At 37.6% G+C, this 22761-nt stretch overlaps 1 protein-coding gene across 3 annotated transcripts in view; it reads left to right on the top strand.

Annotated features, from left to right (window-relative positions):
- Positions 1-22761, top strand: part of NRF1 (nuclear respiratory factor 1) — a 124826-nt gene that overhangs the window by 46279 nt on the left and 55786 nt on the right. For all 3 annotated transcript variants that reach the window (XM_070513300.1, XM_070513294.1, XM_070513286.1), the window contains 4 exons: positions 1818-2049; positions 9917-10031; positions 13191-13317; positions 18262-18402. In XM_070513300.1, the coding sequence (XP_070369401.1) occupies positions 1827-2049; positions 9917-10031; positions 13191-13317; positions 18262-18402 (606 nt within the window). In that variant the 5' untranslated portion in view covers positions 1818-1826. Of the gene's footprint in view, positions 1-1817; positions 2050-9916; positions 10032-13190; positions 13318-18261; positions 18403-22761 lie in introns of those variants that run through there.

The following is a 22761-nucleotide window of genomic DNA, read 5'->3' on the forward strand; positions in this document are numbered from 1 at the left end:
TCTTGTATGTATTTTGTTAGATTTATACCTAAGTATTTTATTTTTTTGGTTGCTAATGTAAATGGTATTGTGTTTTTTGTTTCAAATTCTATTGTTTATTGCTGATATATAGGAAAACAATTGACTTCTGTATATGAACTTTGTATCCTGCAACATTGCTATCACTTATTAGCTTCAGGAGGTGTTGTGTTGATTCTTTTGGATTTCCTACGTAAACAATCCTGTCATCTTTGAACAAAGACGGTTTTCTTTATTTCTTTTTCTGGTCTTACTGCATTAGCTAGGACTTTGAGTATAACATTGAAAAGGAGTAGTGAGAGGGGATATCCTTGCCTTGTTCCTAATCTTAGTGAAGAAGCTTCTAGTTCCTCACCATTAAGTATATTAGCTGTAGACTTTTCTTTTTTATCAAGTTGAGGAAGTTCCCCTCTATTCCTAGTTTGCATTCCTTTCTCTCTTTTTTTGGTGAGGAAGATTGGGTTTGACCTAATGTCTATTGCCAATCTTCCTCTTTTTGCTTGAGGAAGATTGTCACTGAGCTAACATCTGTGCCAATCTTTCTCTGTTTTGTGTGTGGGATGCCACCACAGCATGGCTTGGTGAGCAATGTGTAGGTCCACACTGGGGATCCAAACCTGTGAACCTCGGGCTGCCGAAGCGGAGCGTGAGAACTTAATCACTATGCCACAGGGCCAGCACCAGCGTTCCTTTCTTTTTAAGGCTGAGTAATATTCCATTGTGTGTATATTCACATTTTGTTTACCCATTTATCCATCAATGGATAGTTGGGTTGCTTCCACCTTTTAGCTATTGTGAATAATACTGCTATGAACATGGCTGTACAAATAGCCATTTGAGACCCTACTTTCAATTCTTCTGGTATGTACTCAGCAGTGGAATTGCTGGATCATATGGTAATTCCTTTTAAAGTTTTTTGGGGAACCACTGTTTAGTATTTTATATACAAGGATGTTCACTTCACTGATGTTTACAGTAGCAAAAATTTGGAAGCATCCTTGCTATGTGTCAGTTGGTGACAGGTTGCATAATTATGGCACATCCATACAATGAAGTATTCTGCAGCTATTTAGAAAGGTATGGTAGATCTGTGTGTTTTGACATGTCAGAATGTCCAGATATAGTGAAATATGAAAGAAGCAAATTATAGAATAATATGTGTAATGTGAACATGTTTTTATTTTAAATCAGATGTATGTATGCTACAAAATTTTTTTTAAGGATAACACACTACTCTGTAGGTTGGGGGAGGGGAAGAGGAGACAGATTATAAGTGCAGTAGAGAGAGCAAATCTTTTTCTTAGTACTTTATAAATTACCACATCACTTCAGGGTTTACAAGAAACAGTTTTATAAGCAGAAAAACCAATTTGAATGATTGCATTTTGGGGAAAAAAATGTTTAACTCCCATTTGTGTTTGAAATACAAAGAAAATGTTAAGTATTTCACTTACTTATTAAGTGTTTTTATGTCCACGATGTCAAGTGCTAGTCACTGGGATCTTTTAAATATCTTTTTACTATTATATGTAATATTAAGAGCATTTATTGTTTTTTGACCTGAGGGATAGAATTAGTACAATGAATTCCCATCAGAAAGATTTCACATAAGGAAAATATTCTACCATTTTTATGTCATACTTGTGTGGTGCTTCCCATTTCCTATGACTTGGTGTCGTGAGGTGTGTAGTAAAATTGCAGACTGTCAAAGTTCCTCTGCTCTTGAGGAGAATATCTCTTTGTTTAAGTATTGTGTTACATATGCACTGAATCCTGTTCTTTGCCCTTTTTTCTGACAGGAGATCATCATGGAGGAGCACGGAGTGATCAAAACTGAACACATGGCTACCATAGAAGCCCATGCTGTGGCCCAGCAAGTGCAGCAGGTCCATGTGGCCACCTACACTGAACACAGTATGCTCAGCGCTGACGAGGACTCGCCTTCGTCTCCCGAGGACACCTCTTATGATGACTCAGATATACTCAACTCCACAGCGGCTGATGAGGTAACAGCCCATCTGGCTGCTGCAGGTAATGTTGTTTGGATTGGAAGCTCTTCATTTTTTGCTTAATTCATGATACCATGAATACTGAAAGAGCCTAGGGTGCAGGTACTCTCACATTTATCTTTATCTAATATCTTCACAATTTTTGTTTAAAGCTTTGCATTTACAACTTGTACCTGTGTTATCCTGAGACTTAACTTCTAGAATCATATACTATTAGTGATATGAGTTTGTTTTTGTTTTTTTCATCCATTCCAACCATCTTTTGACTTTTAACTGAGGGATTTAGTCCATTTACATTAAATGTAGTGACCAATATATTTAGGTTTAAATCTATCATCTTTACTATATGCTTCCTCTTCATCCTACCTGTTCTATATTTACTTTCCTTTTGTGTTTTCTTTTGGAGTGATGGAAAAGTTTTAATTTTTTTCTTGTTAGTTTGGAAGTTATATATACTTTTACTATTAGTGGTATCCCTAGAAATTATAACATAAACATTCTTCACTTAACTCAGTAAGCGAAGTTATGTAATTGGTACTTTTATCCTGCACAGGGATAATGCAAGTTTCTTAGAATACTTGAATTTCATTCCCTTGTTCCTGACCCATATTCTATTGTTGTCCTGTATATTAATTCTTTGTACATTAAGCCTTACAAGACATTAATTTTGTTTTATACACAGTTAATGTTCTTGTTTTTTTAATATCCAGCTTGTCTTCTGAGAATTTTTCTTCTGACTAAAGATACCATTTAGTGTTTCCTTCAGCATAAATCTGCTAGTAGCAGTCTTTCAGTTTTGCTTGTCTGAGAATGTTTTTATTTAACCTTCAGTCTTGGGGGATATTCTTACTGGGTATGGAATTCTACATTGGCAGTTATTTTCATTCCTCGTATTAAAGATGGTGTTCCACAGTCTTCTTGTTTCCATGTTGCTTTTGAGAATTCAGCTTTTTCATTCTAACAGCTGCTCCTTTGAAAGTTATCTCCCACACAGGCCTCTCCCCAACTGCTTATAAGATTTTTCTCTGTCTTTAGTTTTTGTGATTTATCTGGCTCTGGATTTCTTCTCATTTATTCTGTTTAGGATTCTTTGAACATCTTGAATCTGTGGATTGGTGTCTTTCATCAATTCTGGAAAATCTTAGTCACTAGATTTTGCTTCAATTTTGCTCCATTCCATCTCATCTCCTTCTATGACTCCAATTAAGTATGTTAGTCTTCTTCACTGAGTCCTTTATGTCTCCCACCCTCTGTTTCTGTATTACCATCCTTTTGTCTCTTTATGCTTCATTCTATGTAGTTTCTTCTGTTTTCCATTTTATTAATTTTTTTTTTAATTTTTTTTTTTTAAGATTTTATTCTTTTTCCTTTTTCTCCCCAAAGCCCCCCAGTACACAGTTGTATATTCTTCGTTGTGGGTCCCTCTAGTTGTGGCATGTGGGACGCTGCCTCAGCGTGGTATGATGAGCAGTGCCATGTCCGCACCCAGGATTCGAACTGAGGAAACACTGGGCCGCCTGCAGCGGAGCGCGCGAACTTAACCACTTGGCCATGGGGCCAGCCCCCCATTTTATTAATTTTTCTCTTCAGTTGTGTCTAAGGTGCTTTTTTTTTTTTTTGAGGAAGATTAGCCCTGAGCTAACTACTGCCAATCCTCCTCTTTTTGCTGAGGAAGACTGGCCCTGAGCTAACATCGGTGCCCATCTTCCTCTACTTTATATGTAGGATGCCTACCACAGCATGGCTTTTGCCAAGTGGTGTCATGTCTGCACCTGGGATCCGAACCAGGGAATCCTGGGCCGCTGAGAAGCGGAACATGGGAACTTAACCGCTGTGCCACAGGGCCAGGCCCGAAGGTGCTTTTAAATCTGTCCATTGAGTTATTAATTTTGGTAGTAGTTAATAGTTTTGTTTTCTAGTTTTAGAATGTCAAATGTGTTTTTTTCTTCCCAAATTTGCACAGTTACAGTTATCAGTTATAGTGGGAAAACAAAATTTAATCTCCTGGAATAAAGTGAGCATTATGATTTTATAATCCATTCAGTAATTCTATTATTCTCTGAAGCACCTGTGGGTCTGTTTCTGGATAGCTTGTTAGTGCTGTTTCTTGTTCATGTTGGTTTTTCTGTTCATGTATTGGTTACATTTGAATGAATGTTGTGTGGTGTGTTTGGAAAATTATTTTTAGAAATAATTTGAGGTCTAGAATAATATTTCATCCTCTAGAGAGGATTTTTATTTGCTTCTGCCAGCTCCCTGAGGACACTAGCAATCCTAGATCATCTTAATCCAATTTAAGGTTTTGAGATTTTCTGGGCCACTAAATGACTTAAAGCTGGGCTGTGTTTTGTATCATTCCCTTTGCTGTTTACATTGTGTGTGTAGCACTGTGGGGAAGACTCCATGTCAGCCATGACTGGATGGGTCTAATGTCATATAATGAAAATTGATCTTAGAAGATATTTAGGAAAAGCTGGACAGGAAATCAATGATTAGGAATGGCCAAAATACTACATCTTTTTAGTATATGCTGTATTTAAGGGGAAGAAGACAGATGCAGTCTTATCATGTAATAACCTTATTACTGTCAGTTATTATCTACTGTATATTTCTGGAATGGTGAATTTAAAAATAAGGCTTAGTAGCAAAATGTATATGAAATATTTCTTAAAATATATTTTTGAAATTTTTATACTTCCCAGAAGAGGGCATCCTAACATAATGAATCAAAGTCAACTTCTTTCCTAGGGAGGAGGATACTTTTGAGACATAGTTTTGCTGTATTATTGTACTGCATTGTCATAGAGTTAAGATTAGGAAAGGACTTTAATCTGAACCTTCCATATGGAAAATGTGGAAACTGAGGCTCAGCTGATAGAAGTGATTTACCATTTACCATTCAACAATTATCGAGGGATTACTATATACTATATATTACTGTGTGTAGATACTATGAACAAGACAGGCAAGAGCTTGCTCCTCAAGGAGGTTTCAGACCAGTGGAGGGGAGAAAGGATACAAATAATAAAGTAAAATAATTTCAGAAAGCACTGAGTGCTCTGAAGAAAATAATGAAGTGAGGTAAATGGAGAGGGAAGGGTAGTGTGTTGCTGCTTTTTCTAACCCTGTTCCCTTCCCTCCCTCCACAGGGGTAACCTCTATTCTGAATTTGGTCTTTGTCATTCTCTTCATTTCTTTCATATTTTTGCTATATGTGTATGTATCAATAAACAATATTTAGCATTGTTTTTTGCATGTTTTAAATTTTATATGAATAGTAGCACTCCGATCCTATCTTTCTGGTAACATTATGTTTATTTCATTCAGTGTTATTTTTCTGAGATTCATTCATGTTGATAATGTGGCTATATGTTTTCATTTTAACTGTTATTCGGATTGCATTCATTATCTGAACATCACAAATATTGGTAGAACACGTAGGTTGTTTATACTTTTTTGCTATTAAAATTGCTTCAAATAAAAATTATTTTTCATGTTTTCATGTGCATATTGTGGGAGTGTTTCTTGACATTGGTGTTCAGGCTCTTTTGATAGTGTCCCACAGTAATACATTTTACATTGTGGTCTAGAATTTAAAAATGCATACAAAGCTGAGATAATTTCTCATGAAGTGATACTTCCCCCTGCTGCAGGTGACACACACTGACATGTTGTAGTCTCTTTCACTTTATTCCATTTTATTTACAAAAAAAGAAAGAAAGAAACTACTCATGAGCCACCAAAGGGCAGAAACCTGCAGTTTGAAAAGCACTCCTTGAGGGTATACCCAGGAGTGGAATTGGAGGGCAAAGACAGGCACATTTTCACCTTTACTCGATATTCTAAATGTCTTTCCAAATTGTTGTGTTAATTTGCATTCCCACAAGCAGTGTACTAGAGTACCTGTTGCTTCTCATCCTCACCACATTTGGTATTGTCAGTCATTTCTCATTTTTGTCCGTCTCGTGGGTATGAAATAGCATCTCACTGTTGGTTTAGTTTGCTTATCTCTGAGCTAGAGGTTCCAACAGTGCAGGAAGACAAGATGGAGCAGCACTGCAGATCTTCATTGACTAGTCACTTTTCCGTTTTTGCATATTTCCTGTTTATACTTTTGTCCATTTTCCAACTGAGTTGTCTTTTTTTAAATTGATTTGTAAGAGTTATTGATACATTTTTTAATACTATTCTTTTCTTGGTAATATGCATTGCAGTTATCTTCTGGTTTGTTTCCCACTCCTTCCCCCAGTTTTTTGTTATTTCTTTTTGTCCATAAAGGTTTTGAATTATATTTTTGTGAAATTTATCACTCTTTTACCTTACAGTTTATCCTTTTGGAGTCTTGTGTAAAGTAATTATTCTTAATTCTATGTTTATAAATATTCTCCAATAGTTTACTATACTAAACTAACAGTTTGCTGTTATAAAGTTGTAAAGTTCTGTTTTTCGTTTGTTTTTTTTTTTAAAGATTGGCACCTAAGCTAACAACTGTTGCCAATCTTCTTTTTTTTTCTTTCCGCTTTTTCTCCCCAAATCCCCCCAGTACATAGTTGTATATTTTAATTGTGGGTCCCTCTAGTTGTGGCATGTGGGACGCCGCCTGAGCGTGGCCTGATGAGCAGTGCCATGTCCGCGCCCAGGATCCGAACCATCAAAACCCTGGGCTGCCGAAGCAGAGTGCGTGAACTTAACCACTCCGCCGTGGGGCCAGCCCCTGTAAAGTTTTTTTTTGTTTTCATTTTCATTGATGTTGCTGTTATACATTTAGGTCTTTAATCCACCTGGAATTTGTTTTTGTGTGTGGTATGATATATGGATCTAGTTTCGTTATTTTTCTGTACAGATGGTTGCCCCAGCACCATATTCTTAATAGCCCATCGTTTTCCTTCCTCTGTCTTCTGACACAGGAGGTGTTTGTGAACTCTTAATTCAGTTGCCTGGTTCATTATCTGTCCTTTGGTCAGTTCCATACTGTCTTAATGACTATAGCTTTATAGTAACTATTGATAATTTGGTAGGATGAGTGCCCCCCTCCATTCTTAAAATCTTCAAAATTGTTCAGCTATTCTTGGCCTTTTGCACGTCTGTTTAAATTTTAGGATTAGTTTACCAAGTTCCACAAAAACCCATATTGGGATTTTTGTTTGAATTGCATTGAATTTATAAATAAATCAATTAAACAGCCTTATTCATAATAGCCTAAAACTGGAAATAGCGCAAGTGTCCATCAATAGGATAATGGATAAACTGTGGTTTATTCATGCTCTGGAATATTACTGAGTGATATAAAGGAACAAACTACTGATACATATAACAGTGTAGATGAATTTGAAAAACATTATTCTAAGTGAAGGAAACCTTACACAAAAGAGTATATACTGTATGATTCCATTTATTTGAAGTTTTAGAATAGGCCAAACTAACATAGGGTGAAATATATCAGAATCATGGGTACCTTTGGGAGGTAGAGTGGGAACTGAATGGGAAGGGACATGAAAGAAATTTCTATATTGATGGTATTATATATCTTGATAGGGGATTGGGTATCATAGGTATATACATTTTTCAAAATTTATTGAATGTACACTTAAGACTTGTACATTTCATTATATGTAAATTTTACCTCAAAGGAAAAAATTTGTAAACAAATACTGAACTCTAGCTAGTGATCTTCCTACTGAAGTATTTAGGGGAATCATACTGCAGTGTATGTTGAAGTGCGTCAACAAAAAAATCCCACTATGGGTTGATGAATGGATAGAAAGATGGATAGATATATATAGTAAAATGTTAATGATAGAGTCTAGGTGGCAGATATATGAATGTTCACTGTAAATTTCTTTTAACTTTGTTATATATTTGAAAGTTTTAATAAAATGTTGGACTCCTACGTCTCAATAGCATAAAAACAAATAACCTGATTAAAAAGTGGACAAAAGAATTGGGTAGACATCTCCCTAAAGAAAACGTACAAATAGCCAACAGGTATATGAAAAGATTCTCAGCATTACTAATTATCAGGGGACATGCAAATCAAAACCAAAATGAGGTACCACCTCACACCACTTAGGATGGCTATTATCAAAAAAACAAAAGATAAATATTGGTGAGGAAATAGAGAAATTGCAACTCTTGTATGCTGTTGGTGGGAATGTAAAATGATGCAGCCTATACAGAAAACAGTATAAATGTTCCTCAAAAAATTAAAAATATAACTACCATATGATCCAGCAATTCCACCTCTGGATAATTATTCCACAGAATTGAAATCAGTACCTTGTAGGGATATTTGCACTCCTGTGTTCACTGCAGCATTATTCACAACAGCGAATATGTGGAAACAATCCAAATGTCCATTGATGGATAAATGGATAAAGAAAATGTGGTGTGTGTGTGTGTATATATATATATATATATATACACACACACACATGATGGAATATCATTCAGCCTTTAAAAAGAAGGAAATCCTGCCATATGTGACTACATGGATGAACCTTGAGGGCATTATGCTAAGTGAGATAAGCTAGGTCAGAAGACACATATTGTATGATTCCACTTATATAAGATATCTAAACTAGTCAGACTCATAGAAGCAAAGAGTAGAATGGTGGTTCTCAAGGGCTGGGATGTGGAAATGGGGAGTTGCTATTCAACAGGTATAAAGTTTCAGTTATGCAAGATGAGTATGTTCTAGAGATCTGCTGTACATCATTGTGCCTATATCAACAATACTGTATTGTGCACTTAAAAATTTGTTAAGATGGTAGATCTCATGTTGTGTTCTTACCACAATTTTAAAAAGTAAGAATGTTGGGAAAAATGCATCAATAAGATTCTTTCCTCTACCAGCTATTTATGATGAAGGTAAAATGCATTAGTCTATTTTTTGACTTGCTTTGGGGCTCTTTAGACAGATTTATTTAAGTCAGACTGATTATACGACTAATAACATGCAGGGAAGCTCATCTAGATTCTCATGGAGGCTTATTTTAATTGAGCATCTTGGAACATATATAACATATATGCCAGTATAAATGTGAGCAATTAAACTTAATTTTCATTTAAGCCTTTTACAGGGTTCACAAAAAAGGATAAAGGTGGATTGTCTGTTTAAAAAAAAGGAATGTCACTGATGTGTTGAGATCCCAAGAATCAGAGACTCCAATAGGGCCTTAGGGCCTACCCTCTATTTTAGTCATTAGTTTCAGGGCAAGCCAGACCAACTTTTATTAACATTTTTTCCTTTGAGTGGGACGCTTTTCATCTCTTTCGTGCCAGGATGCTTTTACCAACTTGACCTTGTGGTCAACAACTCCATTTTGGGCATAATTCTCAGATATACAAGAAAAAAATTTTTCAATTAAGATGCTGTTCTTCCAGATATTCCTCTTATAGGTGGTGTTGTTGTTAGAGTTCTAAGTATGAGTGATTATCTTTGACTTCCTTAACTTGGCAGTGTCTTGGGTTAATGGAAAGAGAGGCACAGGGATGGAAATGAAATTAGAAATCTGTAAGTTTTTTGTTTTGGCAAGCTCTTCCTCTCAATCCTGAAATTTCATCTAGCACCTCTGAGAATATTTCCTTAACAGTATGGGCATGTTGGCAAAACAAAACAAAAATCAACATTATATAAAATTCAAGCTGGTGTGTGGTGGGGAAGCATAAGTCATTGACTTTTTTAAAAGATTCATTGTAAGTGTTATTGGTGAATTAAAATATGATTCATGTTGAACAACAGTGAAATATATTGATAATATCAAGAAGATTCTACATTTATTGATAACATATTAGGAAATAAATGCTACCTTTTTTGTACCTTTAATTATTTTCTATCTTGTAGAGTTAACAGGCTCTGCCTAATCTGAGCACATCCATTATTGTTTCAGGTCCTGTGGGAATGGCTGCTGCTGCTGCTGTGGCAACAGGAAAGAAACGGAAACGGCCTCATGTGTTTGAGTCTAATCCATCTATCCGGAAGAGACAGCAAACACGTTTGCTTCGGTGAGAGCTTCCTTACCCCTGTTGTTGCTGTTCCCCAAATCCTTCATGGTGTGGATGGCAGGGTTAGAACGTACATGATTAGGTTCGCCAAGGATACCAAGTTAGATTCCTTGATGATAGAATTAAAGTTATCTTACAAAATTAAATAAATGAAACTAGAAATATGATTAGCAGGTATATAATATCATATTAATTCATTCAGAGAAAATGTATGTACCTGCTATATACCAGGCATTGTTCTAGACCTTCGGACTATAACAATGAAGGAAACAAATTCCCTTAAAGAGCTTACATTCTAGTGGAGAGAAAAAGAAAATAAACATATAATATGTCAGATGATGATAAGTGGTATGGGAAAAAATGAAGTGGAGTAAGGAAAATAGGTTAGAAGATTAGAGGGGATATAGTAGTTTCTCTTCGTTTATAGGGATGGGCTGGGAAATCCTCTTTGATAAGTCTACCTTGAACAGAGACCTGAAGTAAGTGAAAGGGCAACCATATTGATGTCTAGGGGAAGAGCTTTTCTGGCAGAGGGAATAGCAAGAGCAAAGATTCTGAAGTGGGAAGGAACATGGTAGTCATGTTTGAGGAACAGCTAGGGAGAGAATGAGAGGAGATATGGTCAGAGTAGTAGTGGCGAGCCACATCATGGGGTCTTTTGGTCCAATATAAGGGCTTTGACTTTTACTCTGAGTGAGGTGGGAAGTCAGTGAAGGCTTCTGACCAAAGCAATGATATGATCTGACTTGTATTTTAAAATGATCACTCAATCAACTGTGTTGAGAGTAGACTCTGGGGGTGTAAGAATGGAAGCAGGGAGACCAATTAGGAGGTTATTGTTAGTAATCCAGGCCAGAAATGATAGTGTCTTAAAACCAATGGAGCAGCAGCAAAGGTGGTAAGAGGTGGTCAGGTTCTGGATGTATTTCAAAAGTCAACTCCAGCATGATTCATTGATGGATTGGATGTGGGATGTGAGAGGAAAAAGGAGTGAAGGGTGACCTGAAGGTTTTTGGGGGATTACTGGAAGGACTGAGATGATACTTACTGGAAGAGGAGCAGGTATGAAAGTGAAGGTAGGACAGAATCAGAAATTCGGTTTTGGACATGTTAAGTTTGTGATACCTCTTACCCGTTAAGTGGAGATACAGAGTAAGCAGTTGGGTATATGAGTCTGGAATTCAACAGAGAGATCTTATTTGAAGATATAAGCATATAGGTAGTATTTAAAACTGTGAGACTGGAAGAGATCACCTAGGGAGTGAGGGACTGAGGCCTGAAGCACTCTACCCTTTAGAGGCTGGAGAGACAAGAGGAACTATCAAAGGAGTCTAGAAGCAACCAGTGAGTCAGGAGGAAAACCAAGAGTGTGGTATCCTGGAAACCAAATGCAAAAGGTGTTTCAAGAAGAAGGGCATGTGATCAGCTCTGACAAATGCTGCTGACAGGTTGAATAAGGTGCAAACTGACCATTAGATTTAGCAAAATAGAGGTCATGATTGAACTTGACAAGACTGTTTTCAAAGGAGTGGTAAGGATGAAAGGATTGGAGTGTCTTCAAGAGAGAATGGGAAGAAAGGAATTGGAGACAGTGAATATAGACCATTCCTTCAAGGAATGCTGCCAAATTTCTCATTTGGTATGTGGTCCTTTGCTCATTTTTATTTCTTCTGAAGAGTTTGTAGGTTGCATAGAAAGATTATCACACAGGTGTGGTACATGAAGGACTTAATATTTCAACAGGTTGCACAACATGCCTTCATATATGATAAGAAATTTAGTCTGTAAAATCTTCCAGAAGTTTTTTCCTGTGGTATTTTAAATACTGTTTCCAAATTTTCTAGATGTTTATTGGAATGTTGAATCCAAATGGGGTACCAGCTCATGTAAATACTATGTGATGAAAGCTGGAAAATACAGTCTATATTAAGAATGTAAGAAGATTATAAGAAACTGAAGGAAAAACCAGAAAAGTACTTAACAGTAGCTTTCAGCAAACAGAGGGGTTCTATACCACTAGATGGGCAGTTCTTCTCATTTCCTTTAATGACAGTACAGGCAGGGGGAATTAGAATGTATTATTTATAGAAATATCTGGGCGCTGGCCCCGTTGCTGAGTGTTTGAGTTCGTGCACTCTGCTTCAGTGGCCGGGGTTTCACTGGTTTGGATCCTGGGCATATGCCTCACGCCATGCTGAGGCAGCATCCCATGTGGGACAGCCAGGAGGACCTACAGCTGGAATATACAGCTGTGTACTGAGGGGCTTTGGGGGGAAGAAGAAGGGAAAAAAAAAAGATTGGCAACAGATGTTAGTTCAGGTGCCAATCTTAATTAAAAAAAAATCTTTGCTGTAAAGGGAATAGATACAACAGTACACCCCTTTGGAGAAAGATGGAAAACTTTGTTTTAGATATGTTGGCTTTCCTTCATTTGAATTGGCATGACTCACAGTCCTTTGAAAAGGTAGACTATGTTACCAGAAGAATTATGGAGTATAGAACTTTAAAATAATCTCTCATGATTTCAGAGGGAAAGGACAGTGTTTCTGTTTCATCCAGTGTTGATAGATTTGAAAAAGCTCTTTTACTCCATCCTCATTTGTAAAATACTGCAAGACTAAGAATTAATGTTTATATCACAATGAAAATCTGGAAATGACAACATTTTGGAGTAGTATTTTTGTATAAAATTATGTCAGTGAGACATAAATAAGGACTATATCAGTCAAAGAATTTAGAAGCAGGTCATTTACGCCCCCTTCGTTAAGCATGGAGATGATATAATAAATCTATATGAGGACATCTCAGTAGTAATCTTTATTATCATAAGTAGCAGTAAGAGAAAACTCCCTTGGTGTTGCTAAGATCAGGAAGGATGGTACTCGCTATGTTCAACATAGTGTCCTGGCTGTGTCCTGAGGTAAACCTGTAGTAGATCCTTATATCACTGGGCTAGTCACTGGTCTTTAGGACAAAGGTATGTACATATTTTTGCTGAACAGGATATCAAACCTCACACTCCCTTTTTCACATTTCAGGTAAAAGAAAACATATCTAATCAGAGTAAATTGTCTCAGGTTAAAGTAAATTTTTTGTCTGACTCACTGTAATTTCTATCTTCTTCAACTCTTTCTATTCTCTTTTCATCCTCTGATTCAGGAAACTTCGAGCCACGTTAGATGAATATACTACTCGAGTGGGACAGCAAGCTATTGTCCTCTGTATCTCACCCTCCAAACCCAACCCTGTCTTTAAAGTGTTTGGTGCAGCACCCTTGGAGAATGTGGTAAGGAAATGAACTATGTTCTCAGATCTGCTTTCTGTGCGTTGTTGTTCACATTCTTTTGATCCTCTTTCTAGCTCTATAGTTATTACTTCTGTCTTCCCCTCATCCAGTGGTGGGAGTAGGGACTAGTTTTCAAACTACTTTATGCAGATCAAAATAAAAAGGATCATTTCTGTTTCTACTTCCTGTAACAAGGTATTTTACCTCACCAGATGCAATGGACAAAAACGGTGTTGTGTTTTTAAGAAACCAGTGCAGAATTTTGTAAGAAAGTTACTGATTTATGTCAGAAACAAAATGGTAGATAATTCCAGGATGTAAACTTCATGAGGCAAACCTGGGAGCATTTTTTGATTGCTAATATTTGAGTTGCATATTTAAAATCTCTTGTATTTCTTCAAAGAATTGATTTAATACTCTGCTTCAATTTTGAAATGCAGTTGAATATTTTGATTACATAGCTATCCATAGCTAACTTTATAAAAATAGTATTTTACCATTGCATACTTATACTATGTGAACTACTCTTTCTCTGACCAGAATTACTAGTATAATAGTATGTCCAGATTTAAATTTTATTTGTTTTTATTAGGATAAAATTTATTAGCTTGAAATGACATTTATTAGATTTCTCCCATATTGAATGTAGATATTTCCAGAGTTCGGAGTGGGTAACCAGTTGAGATTTTGTTTGTTGTATTTTTTTGTTTGTTTGGAAGCTTGGTCTTGAGCTAACATGTGTTGCCAATCTTCCTCTTTCTTTTTCTCCCCAAAGCCCCCCAGTACATAGTTGTATATCCTAGTTGTAGGTCCTTCTAGTTCTGCTATGTGGGATGCCACCACAGCATGGCTTAATGAGCACTGGTAGGTCTGCACCCAGGATCTGAACTGGCGAACCCCAAGCCACCGAAGTACAGCATGCGAACTCGGCCATGGGGCTGGCCCCATGTTGTATTGGTTTTTTTTCACACACACAAATGTGATTCTCTCCTAAGATTTTTGAATTTTGTTTTGAGTTTTCCCAAAATTCTTGAGGCCTTAGAATAGGATGCACATTAGGACCTTTCCTTAGAAGAATATAGTAGAAGGCTTCTAGTTTAAGATGATGCCTGATATGTAGTCCTTAGTGTCATGCTGTGGACAAACATGAAATCTGGGCATGTTTTCTCTTCTTCAGTGTTGAAAATTTAAAGGGCCAGCCTGGTGGGGCAGCGGTTAAGTGTGCACGTTCTGCTTCAGCTGCCCAGGGTTTGCTGATTCAGATCCCAGGTGTGGACATGGCACCACTCGGCAAGCCATGCTGTGGTAGGTGTCCCACATATAAAGTAGAGGAAGATGGGCACGGATGTTAGCTCAGGGCCAGTCTTCCTCAGCAAAAAGAGGAGCATTGGTGGCAGATGTTAGCTGAGGGCTAATCTTCCTCAAAAAAAAAATTTTAAATAATATTACTACTACTAATAATAATGTGATCTATGAAAAAGACTCCTGTAGTAGACTCAGAAAAATATCTCTGAAGATTACTCACTGAAAAATCCAAGAGCAGGTTTTAGGAAGCTGTTGGAGTCCTCCATAGACTACAAAAAGATGTAGATGCTATGAAACAGGAACAAACAGTCATATGATAGACTAGACTGAGGTAAAAAGCAATAGATATTTTTTCCATTGACTGACATTTGATAAATACAGGCTCAAGAATAAACAGTAGGATTAGAAGCAGAATATGTCTTGCAGAGCACTAAAGTAGAAAAAAACCAAGTCTAAATACGAAAGATAGAAAACAAGAGAAGGAATTAAAAAAACAAAATAAAACAAAGAATAGAACAAAGTAATATAAGTAAGACCAATTAATTCTCTTATAAACCATAAATATAAATGGATTAAACTCTCTTGTTAAAGACAAAGATTTTCTTTCACATTGGAACAAAATCCAAATCAAAACCCAACTCTATTCAAGTTATGTGACATACTTACAGTGATTCACAGATGTTCAAAGTAGGCTGCAAATGATACCATCAAGAAGGTAAAAAGACAGTTCACAGAATGGGAGAAAATATTTGCAAATCATATATCTGATAAAGAACTTAACATAAAGAACTCTTAAAATTCAACAATAAAAGACAACCCACTTGTAAAGTGGCAAAGAATCTGAATAGATATTTCTCTAAAGAAGATACAGAAATGACCAGCAAGCTCACAAGCACTAATGATAAATAATTGTTCATCATTAGGGAAATGAAAATCAAAACCACAGTGAGATACCACTTCTCACCCACTGGGATGACTATAATCAAAAAAGGTAGGGGCCGGCCCCACGGCCGAGTGGTTAAGTTCATGTGCCCCACTTTGGTGGCCCAGGGTTTCACCAGTTCGGATCCTGGCCATGGGCCTAGCACCACTCATCAAGCAACGCTGAGGCAGCATCCCACGTAGCAGAACCAGAAGGACCTACAACTAGAATATACAACTATGTCCTGGGGGGCTTTGGAAAGAAGTAGTTAAAAAAAACATTGGCAGCAGATGTTAGCTCAGGTGCCAATCTTTAAAAAACAGATGGACAATAATAAATGTTGATGTGGATGTAGATAAATTGGAATCCTCATACATTGCTGTTGAGAATGTTAAATGATACAGCTGCTTTGGAAAACAGTTTGGCCGTTTCTCAAAATATTAAAAGTAGAGTTACTACGTGACCCAGCAATTCTACACCTAGGTTTACCTAAGAGAACTGAAAACAAAACTTATACACACAATGTTCATAGCAGCATTGTTCATAATAGCCACAAAGTGGAACAACCAAAATATCTATCAGCTGATGAATGGATAAATAAAATGCGGTATTATCCATACAATGGAATATTATTCAGCAATAAAAAGGAATGAAATACTGATAAACACTACAGCATGAGTGAACCTTGAAAACATTGTGCTGAATGAAAGAACCTAGTCACAAAAGACCACATGTTGTATGATTCCATTTATATGCAATGTCCAGAAGGCAAATCTATAGAGGCAGAAAGTAGATTAGTGGTTGCCAGGTTGGAGAAGAGGGAGGGAGGAACAGAGAGTGACAGCCAATGGTTATGGAGTTTCATTTAGGGGGGATGAAGTGTTCTAAAATTAGATTATGATGATGCTTGCAGACCCTACAAAAATACTTAAAAAGATTGAATTGTACACTTTAAATGGGTGAATTGTATGGTGTGGTTTTAAGATGTATCCCAGTTTCAGAGGACTAATAAATGTGAAAAAATATGCATCTCAGAATTGATAGATCAAATAGAATTGGAGCACTTGCTGTATAATTCTGGGAAAGTTGCTTAACTTTACTAAGCAAGCTAAGAAATACTGTGGTCACACCTGAAGATGTTTTGTTGTATGTTACTCTGAGGGATGCTCTAAGTGCGTTTTGTTTTTGAAACTCAAGATATTTTTAAGGAAGTGTATAGCACTGATCAGTTTAGCAAAATACCTGGATATGAATTCATAGAATTTTACTGACCCATGAAAATGGCTGAAATTACTTGAAACTAGCTAATAAAATATAAGTCCTTAATATTGCCGTGGTAACACCAGCTGCTTATGTTACAGTAAATGTTGACAATAATTTTTGAAACTTTCTTTTTTATTAGAAACCAGGATAAAACTGAATCTCTAGAGTGATAATGATTCTACATGTTTGCACTGTTTTTCTTTCATCCCCTTTCTTGTTGATTTATTTGGAAGATTCTGTAGCTACAAAAGTTGTATTTTGTAGCCAGCAATAATTTTTACTTTTCCAGATGATTGAGGTGGAGTATAGGAATCTTTCTTTTTTAATTCTCATAATGAGGTACTTAGATAAGGAAGTAGACTAGATTGATTGAGAGTCTAGTCCCCTTAGCAGAAAACTCAGGACTCAGACATTGTCTTAACTGGGCAAACCTCATTTTCTTTTCCCTTTTTTTCTAAGATAATGGCTTGAGCCTTGAAAGCATTAATTTCCTATCCCATCTTGTCACATTTTCATAATTCCATGGCTTCTTTGTTATTCCCAAAGGTGCCTTCATACCCCTTGTGTATTCTTGCAAGAGAACGAATCTATTATTGTTGGTTGTAGGATCCGGGGTCTGTCTACCGTTTGTGCTCATGGTAGAAGAGTGTGTGCATGTGCAAATGTGCTGCTGTTAAGTTCTCTGTCTTTTGAGACACCTTTCACTGGCAGTGGAGGAAGGAATGGAGTCAGAACAACAATATCTGATTCAGACCTGAGCTTGTCAGAACTACAGAGGCCTCATGGGTTTGAAGTTCACCTCTGACACCAGGGAGTACCAGAAAGGAGGATGACTTGCCCTTGGGACTCTCTCTGGCCCTGGACCTTACTGATAGTGCCACCTTTGACATCCAGCTACAACATATGCCTCTTGGTTTTTTCCCTGATGCTTTTCAGTCCAGCCTCTCTGCACTTGAATCTCCTGTCTGTTTGGTAGTCTGCCTTTGCAGGAAAGTAGCAGCAGTTTCAAGTAGGCTGCTTAGAGGGTTTAGAGACATAGGCCCTTGGTGATCTTGAAAATGATTTTGGCGATTAACGGCCACAACTAGGTTTTATCAAGTGGCCTGGGAAATGCAGAATAATGAATGCCATTCCTATTAGATCTGGAACAGGTGCTAGGGCCGGCCTTGACCAAGAAAATGTGATTTTTAACTGAGAAGCAGTATTTCTGTAAAACTTTTTCCACTGGCTCTTTTGTACTGTTACCTGTAATTTCATCATCTTTTCATTTAATTCTGTTCAATGTGATGTCTTTGGGGCCAGTGAGTATTTTTATCTGCTAGTTGTAGATGTGTTTGTTCTTAGGGCTCTGCACTCGCTGAGGGAAGCCAGCTCCACCCATTCTCTGGTTGCTTGGCACCAACCCTCCTTGGTTGTTGGGCATCTTGTTTACTTCTGCCCTTAATTCCCTGCAGGTGCGTAAGTACAAGAGCATGATCCTGGAAGACCTGGAGTCTGCCCTGGCAGAACACGCCCCTGCGCCACAGGAGGTTAACTCAGAGCTGCCGCCTCTCACCATCGATGGAATTCCAGTCTCTGTGGACAAAATGACCCAGGTAAGGGGCGGGAAGTGAGGAGGAGACACAGAGACAAGTGGCAATGGTGTGGGCGGGCTTCAGATCACTTTGTTTAGTTTCATCCTTAGTGATACCACCAGAGTGAGATGCAGGCTGGAGTCTTATAGTGAAACAGTTGCAGCCTTGGAAAAGAAAATGTAGTGCCAGGAGAACGTGCCCAGCCAAGGATATGGATGTGGTCCCCTCCTTCTGTTGGCAGTTTTTTCCTTTCATTTGGGCCCTTGGGTTGGATAAAGACACTTTTAGCTGGAGTTGGTTTGGACAGGAGACTGTTAGGACTTTGAATCACAATCAAATGGAGCAAGTAAACTTTTAGTCTTTTTTGCGCTGACGTGCTCCTCTTTCTGTGTAAATTCTGAATACCACCACACTATTGCCAAGGAAGGCTCCCCTCTCCAGGGAATAAGAATACAAAACTCCGAAGGACACTCTCTTGAGTCATTGCTTCCTTCTTCTTCCTTTGAGAGGGAAGTCAAAATATACTTAGCCTGATAAATCAGCATACCTCATGAATTTGCTGAGACTGTCCCTTTTAAATTTTTTTAGCTTTACAAGTGACAGCTTGATCAAGATCAATTGCTTTTTAGTACCACTCACATTTTCATAAGAAAAATTCATGTTAATGAGTCTCAAACTGTACTCTCAAGGAAACCTGCTGTTTCACTGCTCATGTTGAATAATGGTGGTCTTTTCTATATTTGGAAGAAAAACTGGGATTAAACAGCTTTTTTTTAAAAAAAAAAAGATCAATTGCTTTTTTTATAACAAATCTCCACCTTATTTCTTTATTAATGTACTTCTGTCCTGCTAAATTCAGTTGTGAGTTTTCTTTCCTTATCTTATTCAATATTCCAGCAGCATTTAACACAACTAATTATCCCTTCCTTCTTAAAACACTTTCTTCATTTCATTTCAGAGACCACACTCTCCTGAATATCCTCCTGCCTCACTGGGTGCTCCCTTTCAGCTCTTCTGCTGGCACCTCCCCCAATCTTGGCATGTCCCAGGGTTCCATCTTTAGTTTCTCTCTAGGTGATCTCATCCTGTCTTAATATCCCATCTATATGCTGTTTATACCCCAGCTTATACCACTATTAGTTCAGGACCTAATGTGCCCCAAACAGAACCTTTAATTGCCTCCACTCTCTACTCCAAATCTGTTCCTCCCCTAGTATGCTCCAGATCAGTTAATAGCACTACCATCCATTTGGTCACCCAAGTCCCAGCATAGGAATAATCCTTGATTTCCCTGTTTTGCCCTCACTCCGCCACCAAGCACGCCTAATCCACTAGTAAGTCATGTCAGTTCACTTCTGAAATATACCCTGAATCTGACCATTCTTCTCAGTTCCCATTACCACCTTAGCCCAAGCCTTTAGCATCTCTCACATAGACTATTTCAGTTGATCAATTCCATTGATCTCCTGAATGTCACTCTTGCTCTGCTGCAGTCCATGCTCCACAGAGCAGAAATTTTTAAAAGAACTTAGATCATATCACCCTCTTGTTTAAGCCTTCAATGGCTTTCCACTTTTCCTAGAATCAAATCAGAGTCTGCCATGGCCTCTGAGGCCCTGTCTAATCTGGCCTCTTCCAATCTCATTTCTGTTTCTCCCCCTCAGTCACTGTGCTCCAACCAAACGGGCCCTGTTTCTTTTTGTCAGACCCTCCCAATTCCTTCTTTCACTTTTGCTGTTACCTCTGCCTGCAACATTAGTCTCCCAGATCATTGCATGATTGACCTCATCTTATTCAAAGTCTAGCTCAGATATCACCTCCTGAGACAAGCCTTTCTTTCTTTTTTTTGAGGAAGATTAGCCCTGAGCTAACATCTGCTGCCAATCCTCCTCTTTTTGCTGAGGAAGACTGGCCCTAAGCTAATATCCGTGCCCATCTTCCTCCACTTTATATGTGGGACGCCTGCTACATACAGCATGGCTTGCCGAGCGGTGCCATGTCCGCAATGGGGATCCGAACCAGTGAACCCCAGGCCGCCGAAGCAAAATGTGTGAACTTAACTACTGTGCCACTAGGCTGACCCTGAGACAAGCCTTTCTTGATTATCCTGTCTAATGAAGCTTTCTTCTTGCTACCAAGTCATTGTCTAATACTTCCCCTATTTTATTATCTTTGTAACACTTATCACTACCTTAAATTATCTGATTCATTAACTTTTATGCTTGTTTGTGGTCTGTCTCTCCACCTGGAATTTGAGAGCAGGGATTTAGTTTCTATTCTTCACTGCTGTCCAGTACACCTGCCTGGCACCTAAATGACATCTGTATTCTAAATAATACTCAGTATCTGTTCAGTAAGTGACCTAAAGGTCAGAGCAAGATTGGATCCAGTATAGTGGGTAACTGGATTGCAAGTCTCTGGAGTGGGTGTCCTCTTGGTGCAGACATTGATGCCGCTGCTCAGGAGGGGGCGCTTTGCTTCCTCCTAAGTCTGAACCAGTAGCTTGCTCTGACATGATACAACATTTTGTAAATATAAACTAAGTTGTGATCTTTTGCTTAGTGAATTCAGAGATCTTTCTGTGGACACTTGAGGGATCTCTAAATAATGGTTCAAAAGAGAAAGCATTATCTAAACTTTTTTCCTGTCATACCTGCTATTCTGTCCCTAGGGCCATTCTTACTGGTTAAAGAAACCATAAGGTGAATTTTTTTACCTGATTGATGAAAAGAATCTACTCTATATCTCAGATATAAAGTACACCTAATGCTGACTAAGCTTCTGATTAAGAATACTATGTTAGGTAGACTCCTCTCCTGTGATGGGCATTTTTTCCTTTTTGGTCATGTTTCATGTGTTAGGTTGAAATAATCTGTGGTTTTGATCATATTAAATCATCATGGATACTGATAATTTTGAAAATTGGTGATAGCCACAGAAGTCAGAGCAAACAGTTTAAGTATCATGTTGGAGGTAAAACATTTGAAACTGTATGTTTTCCATTTTCATGAAATATGCACTAAGTAGAGCTCGATGCAGTTGTGGATCCAAGGGCAACTGGTACTCGAGTCATAGATCAGACTCAGAGGGACTTTGTTGGAGGCATGTATTTTCTTTATCGTCGTACATTCCCTCCTTTCCCTTCTCACCACAGATGATGACTAAAGAATAATACATAACAAATAAAACAAAAACAAACAAATGGTGAGGAGGACTGAGCAGGTTGATGAAAAACCCAGCTCCCAATCAAATGGGAATTTCTGAGTTTGGATCCTGGGTTCCCCTTCCCCTAATCTTTTTGTTGTTGTTGTGTTTTATTTTGTTTTCCTCAGATACTTTCTTCTTAATGTGAGCCAAATACCTTTTTTTTCCCTAATTGATCCTATAGCCTTTCACTATTAATATTAGTAAAAGTGGCGTTTTATTTCAAACCAAACCTAGATAGGCAAGGGTCTGGGATACAGCACTTTAATCCACTGTCAACAGAAATGTGCGTTGGTGCAGTTGTTCCAGAGGGCTGGCTCGCATGCACATCAAAATTTAAATGTGCATCATGCCCTCCAAGTAAGCAAAGATGTATGTTCATGGCAGCGTTTACAATAGGAAAATCTGGGAACAATGAGATTGAATAAATTACAGTAGTGGTGTTTAGAGTTTACGTGGAAAGAACAGCTTAGCCCAGAAGAGACTAGAAGTTTACTATTCAGTGAACTATTAGACACTAAAAATGATGGTTTGCTCTCTCTTGATGTGGAATGATACTTGTGGGATAAGTTAAAAACTGGTTGTAAAATAGCATTTCTTACATCCTCTAATTTGAGGGGTTTGGGGCTTTATTTTTGCTTCTTTTTGGGGGCTAGATTTTTTTTCAGGGAATGCAGAATTGAGTTAATCGATCTCATTTGTTTAAAACATGCACACAAAACTTGCCTGTGTGCGTGTGTGTGTGTAAAACTTTAGAGAGATGTACACCCAGATGTTAACAGTGATTATCCATGCATGAGGGCATTATGAGTGATTTTCATTTTCTTTGTTTAATAAGCATGAATTACTTTTATAACCATAGAAACGCAAAACGTATTTTCATATTTTATATTTAAACTTGAATTTTTTTAAAGTACAAGTTTGATAATGTTTCTGCTTTGTTTCTTCCAAAGATTACTTTTCTTTATGTTCGGGTGAAGATGTCAACAACTCTTTTTTTCTCTCTCTTATTTTTCTCTTCTATAGCTACTATGTGTTGGAAAGCACAGTGCTAAGTTCTTTACAGGGGTATCTCATTTAATACTTACCCGCCAGAATATATATATGTATATATAATTCCTATTTTACAGTCGAGGAAGCAGAGCTCAGATATACTCTGTAGCCATAAAGGACAAG

This window comes from Equus asinus, chromosome 1 (assembly GCF_041296235.1).
Source record: "Equus asinus isolate D_3611 breed Donkey chromosome 1, EquAss-T2T_v2, whole genome shotgun sequence".
NCBI lineage: Eukaryota > Metazoa > Chordata > Mammalia > Perissodactyla > Equidae > Equus > Equus asinus.